This window comes from Coloeus monedula, assembly GCF_965178545.1.
Source record: "Coloeus monedula genome assembly, chromosome: Z".
NCBI classification, from domain to species: domain Eukaryota; kingdom Metazoa; phylum Chordata; class Aves; order Passeriformes; family Corvidae; genus Coloeus; species Coloeus monedula.
This window is the reverse complement of record NC_138822.1, coordinates 55,572,496-55,581,509: the sequence shown is the minus strand read 5'-3', so window position 1 is coordinate 55,581,509 and position 9,014 is coordinate 55,572,496. Positions and strand designations below refer to the sequence as shown.

General features: G+C 45.6%; 1 protein-coding gene across 2 annotated transcripts in view; it reads left to right on the top strand.

The window, feature by feature from the left end:
* Nucleotides 1-2,235: 2,235 nt before the first annotated feature.
* The window catches only part of ELP1 (elongator acetyltransferase complex subunit 1), a 31,763-nt gene continuing 24,984 nt past the window's right edge, over nt 2,236-9,014 (top strand). For both annotated transcript variants that reach the window (XM_082301728.1, XM_082301727.1), the window contains exons 1-6: nt 2,236-2,437; nt 3,538-3,690; nt 5,308-5,389; nt 7,297-7,377; nt 7,730-7,815; nt 8,394-8,493. In XM_082301728.1, the coding sequence (XP_082157854.1) occupies nt 2,288-2,437; nt 3,538-3,690; nt 5,308-5,389; nt 7,297-7,377; nt 7,730-7,815; nt 8,394-8,493 (652 nt within the window). In that variant the 5' untranslated portion in view covers nt 2,236-2,287. The remainder of the gene's footprint in view (nt 2,438-3,537; nt 3,691-5,307; nt 5,390-7,296; nt 7,378-7,729; nt 7,816-8,393; nt 8,494-9,014) is intronic.

Genomic DNA, 9,014 nt, shown 5'->3' with positions numbered 1-9,014 from the left:
AGGGTGATGCGACCCACGGCTAGCAAGCAAGCAGAAGGAGACATTTCGTGGGTTAGAGGGGACCAGCCACCTGCTATGGGGGGCTTCTCTCCAGAGCTGCAAAACCACCGGGTGACAGATGCAGACGTGCTGTGAGAGCTGGGGCAACTCAGCTCAGTCAAGCACATTTCACAGGGTAAGAACAGTGGTAACTTGGTGACTTGGGACACTGGAGGCTGTTAGGATCAAGCTGGGCCAAAGGGAAAAGCCTCTGGAAAAGATACTGCAAGGAATAGGGGTGTCAACCCTAAAGAAGCAGTGCAGGTCCTGGGGTGTCAGAGGGGACAGGGCGCAGAGCACGGCCAGGTTCACGTGCTCTCTGACAGCTGCCTTTCCTCCTGCCAGTGCAGCCAGGCCTTGCTGGCCTTGGCAGGCGCTCTACTGGCCTGGGAAGGCACTTCTTATGCCTTTATCCCAAGAATAAGGAGTCTGGATAGCTTTAATTTTCCCTCTGTGCAGTGATAACTGTGCCTTTTCCACTGGTCTCAAAAAAGCCCTGAATTTAGCAAATTTTACTGAGTTTTATCACTGACTTTAGCCAAGTTTAGTACCAGAACAGCAAAACCTGTCCAGGTGTCTAATGGCCCATCTTTCCACTAGCCTAACTGCCAAACTGTAGAGCACATTAAGCTGATTACAGCATGCAAAATCTACAGATTGCCATAGACAAAACCAATTTGTTTCAAATTTGTCTTGTCTTCGTATTTGGACATTAGACTGGATCATAGAATCACAGAGCATCACAGAATTGTTAGGGTTGGAAGGGATCTCTGGAGACTCTTTAGTCCATCCCTCCTTGCCAAGGGAGGATCACTTAGAGCAGAATGCACTATGGTAGGATTTTAATGTCTCCAGAGAGGGAGAGTGCACAACCTCCCTGGGCAGTCTTTTCCAGTGCTCTGCCAACTTCAACATAAAGAAGTTCTTCCTTGTGTTGAGCTGAAATTTCTTGTGTTCTAGTTTATTTCCATTGCTCCTCATCCTGTCAGTGGGCCCAACTGAAAAGAGTCTGGCATCATCCTCTTGGCACCTGCGTGTGAGATATTTATATGTATTTATGAGATCCCTTCTCAGTCTTCTCTGGACTAAACAGGCCCAGCTCCCACAGTCTCTCCTCACAAGAGAGAAGTTCCAGACCCCAAATTATCTTTGTCACCTCAGGTGGACCTTTCCCAATAGCTCCTTGTCTTTCTTGAACTGATCATCAGTACTGACTGATGGAATCTAGCTCCACTAGGAAAAGGGGGAAATGTGAAGGCTATGACTGTGATTGCATGAAGTCCTTCCCCTTGAAGGCTGAACTACTTTCTCCCTCTCAGCCACACCTGGAGGGAGGTGGTAGAGTGTGACAGAAGCAGTGGCATCAGGGCAGCACTGATCTATGTGAAGGCTGGCCTGTAAGTGCCTTAAAAGTCTCAGCTGGAGTTCTTCAGCTGGTTAGTGCTAGAATGGCTCCAAAAGAATCATCCTGCTCCCACTGTCACCTTATACACTGGCACTGGCAAGGCCGCACATTGACAACTGTCCAGTCTGGGGCCCTCACTTTAAAAGGAGCATTGATGTGCTGGACATGTCCAGAGCTCATGAAAGGACCAGAAAAAACATGTCATATGAGAAATGTTTGAGGGAGCTGGGGTTGTTTAGTCTCCAGAAGAGGAGGCTCAGGGGCGACCCCATCGCTCTCTACAGCTCCTGAAAGGAGGGTGTAGTGAGGTGGGGTCAGTCTGTCCTGCCATGCCTGCAGTGAGAGGACAAGAGGAAATGGCCTTAATCTGAGACATGGGAGAATCAGATATTAGAAAAAAAATCACTGTCAGGGGGGTCAGGCATTGGAATAGTTTTCCCTGGGAGGTGGGGGAGTCCCCAGCCCTTGTGTTTAATAAACATCTCGATCTGGATCTGGTGATGTGGTGAAAGGGTTACAGTGGCAGTGCTAAGTGGATGGTTGGACTGGATGACCTTAAAGCGCTCCTCCAACCTCGGTGATTCTGTTATTCTTTGTGCAGCCTCACAGGGAGCTGAGCTGTTGAGGAGTCGCAGCGCTGGTTTTGCCGCCTCAGCCACAACCGCCCGCGGCTCCGGGCCCGGCGCTCCCCACACGGCCCGCGGAGGGGCAGGAGGGGCCGCGCTCCGCCCCGCCAGAGCGACACCGGCGCACGGCGCCTGCGCCCGCCCGCCCGCGCTGCAGGACATGGCGGCGCCGTGAGGCGGTGGCGCTGCCTGGCCTCCATTGCCCTTTCCCTCCGCCATGAGGAACCTGCGGCTGCTGCGGGCCGGCGGGTGCCGCTCCGCTGCCGCCACGGGCACCCCGCAGTGCTTCTGCCTCGGCGCCGAGCCCGGCACGGTTCTCGTGGGCTCCCAGTACGGGCTTGTGGAGCTGCGCTCCGCCGGGGACTCGGTGAGAGCCGGGGCTGCCGCTGCGGGGCAGGGTGCTGGTGGTTGCCATCGTGTTGGGGTCGGCTTTGGTTGTAAAGCTGGAATGAAGCATTTGTGCCTCCGCCAGCGGGAGCGCGCCGGTGCTCGCCGGGAATTCGCCTGTCTCCTGATGCGGTCCCCCTTCGCGGCCGTGTCTGCGGGCTCTTGGACCCTCCTGCTCCTCCCCGCCGCCGCTTGCTGCTGTCTCACGGTGCCGTGGAAGCCGCTGCACCGTGATCTTGGTGGCTGAAGAGGCTTGTGCTTCTAAAATACTAAATCTGCTTCTTTAAGAGCGTGGCTGTGTTAGACACGTGTCACTCGCGTGGTTTACTCTTAAGCACGACCTGGCGAACAGTTGCATCAGGACAGGTTCACAAAACAGAACCAAGCAGGCAAAGAGATAGTGAAGAGTACAGGAGGAAGTTTTTGAAACTTTGCTCTAGGGGGAGAAAAACCCCAACATACCGCTAAAGTAATAAAGTGCTGTTGAGTCATGAATTCCTGTTAGAGCTGGGTTGCTTTCTTCCCACTATGCGATTCTGAAGCATCTAATTCCTTTAGTACATTCAGTTCTGAAATTACCTGGTAAAAGACCTTTGGGGCTTTCCAGGGATTTAATTTTCAAAGATTGCTGTACCTTAACCATCCAAATGGTTTTCCTTAGAAATTGTTTTTATGCTGTGTCTAGAAGTGTGCATGCCCCCTTGAGAGTAGTGGGACTCTTTAAGCAGCTAGCCTTGCACCTCTTAATGGTGACACTGGTGAAATATGAAAAGGATGTTGAAAGACGATTAGCACAGCAAATTGGAAGCTGTGTATTGTTTGTTTCCATATATCAGTTTTCTCGTTTTCTTCTGTCACTTTTACCATAAGGGATCTTCATGGTTTTCTATGGATAAGTGAGGATAAGTACTTGCAAGCTGGCTTTTTTTCTGGTGCCATTGACACACTCCCTTTTGCTGTGTAATGTTTTGTTTAACTGCAGTAGGATGAAATATACCTACGGATATTAGTCTGTTATTTCTGCAAAAATCCCAATGAGTTGATGTGTAATTAGTTAGCCATTGACCTTTCTGTATCAAGGTGTCAAGAGAAGTTTCCCTGACTGTGGATGGGTTCTTGCCTGAGGATGGAAGTGGCTGCATCGTGGGTGTTGAAGATCTTCCAGAGCAGGAGAGTGTGTGTGTTGCTACAGCAGCTGGAGACATCCTACTGTGCAACCTGAGCACAAAACAGGTACCGTGGCAGGAAAGACACAACAGTACGGAGGGAGTCCAGAGGAAAGAATAACACTTATAATTTCTTTAGGAGCCAGTTGTATGCTTATTGCATACTGAGCTATGGCTAGTCTCCATTCTCTGGGCAGACAAGCTGATTTTTGTCACAACCTTGAGAATGACTAAAGACAGAATATATACTCTGTAAAGGAACTGGAATTGAAATGATGGCTTGTCTATCCACAGCCTGGGTCCTCTGAATTTGCTCAGTGGGCTCCCAGCAGTACAGGATCTGCTAGAAAGTATTACAAAAACAGGATATTTCTGAGACTAGGTAAAGAATAAAGTAATCCATTCATAATTCACAATGTAGCTACTGTTTTGTTATCAGTTGATACATGTTGACATGACTTAAGATATGGCAGAAACTGAGATACTTGCTTTCTGTTCCTTCCTCAGTGTCAGATTTATATGATGTTCAGCAAGACACTTAAACACCACAACAGCACCCTCTGAAATCTGAATCAGCTCCCACAATACCAGTCCAACAGTGCAGGTTTAAGTGGGCATGAGATGACAGTGGTCTGTCTGGGTTAGCTGTAAGATTGTGGTTATTTGCAGCTTGTCTGTTTTGGTTCATGTTTGCACTTGATTTGCAGATACCACTTAAATATGCAGTTAGCTGTATCTGAAAAATGAGTCCTTATTGCAGCTTACTACATGTCACAAAGGAATAGAAATTAACAAAGCATGTGATATGGGAGACTTCTTTTGCAGTGATAGATGCATCAGAGAATAGGTTTAACCTCAGATTCTTTATTTTGTGGGTTTGTGGCTTACTTTCTAGTTTTAAGGCTGTCGTCTTTTGGTCCAGTCTGGGCACCAACAAAGAGGTCTGGAAGATTCCTCTGCTTATTCTGAAATCCTCTGTATGTGAGTGATAATTACTCTGCCGACTGGTCCCAGTCCCACTTTTCTTACCTGAAAAGATTATGGCATCCAAGCCTAATTCCTTGAATGGCATCATATTGCTGTTTATCACGAGTGGTGTGTTTGTTGCTCTGTTCTATGCCTTTTGCAAATCAGGATAGCAATGCATAACAAAGGTTCTCTGCCCACTGCTATTACTTGCTCATGATGGCCCAGTAAAACTAGCCCAATTTTCCATAAATTTTGACATTGGTGCAGGTATATACAGTTGTCACGTTCAGCATACACAGGCTGATCAGCGTTTAACTGTGTGTTGGAATTCTCTAGGTAAGAATCATTATGTCTGTGTTTTGTGACTGAAGAATATTTACCAATGTAATCACAGGCCCTTTCAGACAATATTAGTATTGACACTATACGTTGCTGACATAAGACTGGGAGTTGCAGAATAAAGCTCTGTCTAAAACGGTGTATGGTAGAATGTGCTAGACTCTACATTACCTGGGCTCTCACTCATAAACATTCTGGAACCAGTTTTAGTCAGAAATGTTTCTTTTGTTTTGTTCAACACAAAGTGTGAAGTTAGGCTTTTGACTTTTTTAAGCAGGAGGCAATTTTCTTTTGCCTTCGTGGCTGTTTGCATTTGTGCTGGGATAGTGCTGCACTCATGTTCCTGCATTTCTGTGATCTTATTTTGGTCTTACAGGTGGAATGTGTTGGAAGTGTGGACAGCGGTCTCAGTGTCATGAGCTGGAGTCCTGACCAAGAGCTTGTTTTGCTTGCAACAGGTATCAACAACAGCCTGTAAACTTTCTGCCTGTAGGAATGAAACTCACTATGGCCAAAGCACCAAACAACTAAGAGTGAGAGACAAGAAGAAAAAGTTATGAAACTGGGGCTAGGACTTAAAGTGGAAAAAACTCCATCAGATCCTATACATTAGATTTCATATCATGATTCATAAGGTGCTTCAGAGATCCAAGCAGAAATTGGTTAGGCCCAAAAAGCTGTTTTGTAGAAGAGTTATGAGTCCTTAAAATCTTCCTGGGGAGTATATTTGATCTTGCCTCAAAAACATAAATACTTCTTTATATCACCATTTGATTTCTTAGTAACAAAAACTGTTTCTTGGCCTTTGGTAGGAAATACATGTGTCACAGGCCCAGATTAGCTACAGGTGTGACTCACCTAGAAAATTAAATTAGCCTCAGACAACACAGAATTATGGAGTGCTTGGGGTTGAAAGGAAACTCTGGAGATCACCTATTCCAATCACCTTGCTCAAAGCGTGTTACCTAGAGCAAGTTGTGGGGGTTGTGCCCAGTTAGGTTTCAGACCCCACAGCCCCTGTGGACATCCTGTTCCTATCTGTAATTGTCGTCAGAGTAAAAAAAACCTTTTCTTAGGTTTAAAGGGAATTTTCTGTGATTTAGTTTGTGCCCATTGCCTGTTATGCTGTCCCTCAGCACTACAAACAGCCTGGCTGTGTCTTCTTTACTGTACCCCACCTCCCTGTAGATAATATAACACACACTGATGAGATTCCCGTGGAGCCTTCTCTCCAGAGCAGTCTGGCTTGTCTCAGCCTCCACTCATGTGACAGATTTTTCAAGCCCTTAATCATCGTTGTGACCCTTTGCAAGTCTCATTCCAGCATGTCCTCGTCTGTTTTGTACTGGGAAGCCCAAAAATCGAGTCAGCATTCCACATGTGTCTCACCAGCACTGAGTAGAGGAGCTAGATCACTTCCCACAACCTGCTGGCAGCACTCCTCATGCAGGCAGGTTGCTGTTGTCCACCTGTGCAGCAGGGCATACTGCCAGCTAGTTCAACTTGGTGCCCCAGGAAACATAGTTTATATTTTTGCCAAGCTGCTCTCTAGCCACTTGGTTCTCAGTCTGTCTTAGTGCTTGAGATTATTATTTTCCATATGCAGGATATTACTTTTTTCTTGTTGAGCTTTATGAAGTTCTGGGTAGCCTATCTTGCCTGCATGACGAGGTCCTTGTGGACAGCAGCACAACCTTTTGCTTACTTGCTGCTTCTCCCAGTTCTGTGTCATCTACAAACTTGCTGAGGGTCCCATGCTCCAGGTCATTGAGGAAGATGTTAATCATTGCCCCTAGTGTTCAGAGGCATGCCAGTGACTGACCTCAAGCTGCACTTTTTGACAGTGCTGGCAAGCTTTTGAGCTTGGCAGTTCATCTGGTTTTCACTGTGGTTTTATCTATCCCATACTTCATGGGTTTGTCTATGATGATGTTGTGGCACACAGCATCAAAAGCCTTATTAGAGTCAGGATAAATTAAATCCATTGTTCTCCCCATATCCACAAGGTGGTCATCCCATTGTAGGAGGTTATCAGGATGGTATGATTTCCTCTTCATAAATCCATAGTGACTGTTCCCAGTCGCCTTCTTGTCCTTCATATCTCAAGAGAAAAGGTACCAGGTACTTGTTTGGAAGGTGAAGAAAAATTACTTATCTTAGGCCAGGAAGCATATTTTTGAGGAGAAAAACTTGCAAGTGTTCTGTTCCAGTTCGAGGTTTCATGCTTTGAAGGGTATGTTCTCTCTAGTGCATGTTTTCTGTATTTAGGTACATGACAGAACAACAGGAACACACAGGGGAACACATGCGTTTTTATATGCTGCAGATACCATTACCAATTCTGTATTTAATATCTGCCTTGCAGGTCAGCAGACACTCATCATGATGACAAGGGATTTTGAACCAATTACGGAGAAGCAAATCCACCAAGATGAGTTTGGAGAAGGTGAGAGGTGCACTGAAATGAAGTTGCCCTAGCTGATGTAATTGATATGTTGTAAGCATGTAGAAAGTAAGGAAATGGAGCTGAGCACTTTGAGGCCCTAGGAGACATTTAATTAGACTATAGTGCTGCTGGACAGCTGAAGGGGAAAGTCAATATTGTTACTTGTCAGAATAAATTCAAGTAAGTTCCATGTACCAAAGTACTTTCTGGGCAACGTAACTTCCCTGTAGGTTTTTAGAATAAAATTTTGGGAGAATGTACGGGTTGCTTGAAGCTGTGATTGTGTACAAAGTGCACAGTAGTTAAGGTATTCTCTGTAAATCTTCCACTACAAGGATTATTTCTTCTTCAGGAAAGTTTATTGCTCTTGGCTGGGGTAAAAAGGAGACGCAGTTCCATGGATCAGAAGGGAAACAGGCAGCACATCGCAAACAGACGGTATTATACTGCTTTTTTTGTGTCAAGCCAATGCTCTCTCAGGCAAAACACGTATAAAGAGAGTTTCTGTTATTCCTGCGGTGCCAATTTGCCACCAGCTTTCTAGTAGTTCTCTTCATGGGCGGCTTCTGTCTGTTTCTGTGTTGTCTGAAATCATGCATTTTTATCTTCCTTCTAATTCAAGAAAGCAGCAGGGAGTACTTACTGCTTTTCAAACAGAGCTCAAAGTAAGATTTGCAAGCATTCCAGCATCAATCCTGAACCAATCTCAATTCACTCTGTGTCCAGCTTATGCATTGCTGGTCTATAAGTAAAGACCCGGGTGGATGGGAAGGATAGGGTGTGATCATGTGAAGAGATAGTCATATGCACTTGGAGGAGGAGCAGATTGAATTAGATAGTTTTAATTCTAGTATTTCCTGAAACAACATTTTGAATAATGAGTTTTTAACTTACTAGCCTTGACACTTCTTAATGGACGGATTTCATGCTAAGGCTCTTCAAAGAGCAGTCTGTTTAGACAAAGACTGCAGTTGCCTTCCCAAGCTTTGATGCAACTTTCTTCTGTGTGACTTCAGGAAGTGTTACCTACACCAGCCTGGGATGATGGCAGGCCTCGGGTGACGTGGAGAGGAGACGGGCAGTTCGTTGCAGTGAGTGCTGTCTGTCCAGAGACAGGTATGGCACCAAACTTCTTTGCAATACCAACGTGTGTAAAGGGCTTCTTAAGCAGAATCTAGGTAAGGCAAGAACTGTTTGTGGTCTGTCGGCCACTTAAAGCAAGAGTGAGTTGAGCTATTTGATTGCCCTTTGCTCTCATGTTCTCAGAGCCATATTATAGATATGGTATTTTGAATACCTTCTTTGCAGTTTGGTTTTCAGTTCAGTGAGATGCCAGGAGGGATTACTCCTTTGTAGATACTGTCTGAACTGCTTCTTTCACCTGCTCAAGTTTTAAGGAATACCTGATAGGCTCTCAATGCTGAATGGATGAATGTGTTTGGGTTCATATAACCACTGTCCCTTATACTAGAGTTTAGCCTTGCACACTTTTTAAAAAATACTGGTAATACTTTTCCCTTGGTTATGCCCTGAAGTCAAAGAGGTAATAAGCATATGCAATACTTCTAAGACTGCAACTGATGTTTTCCATGATAAATACTACTTTTTGAGGAGTTCAGATGTATTGGTCAATATAT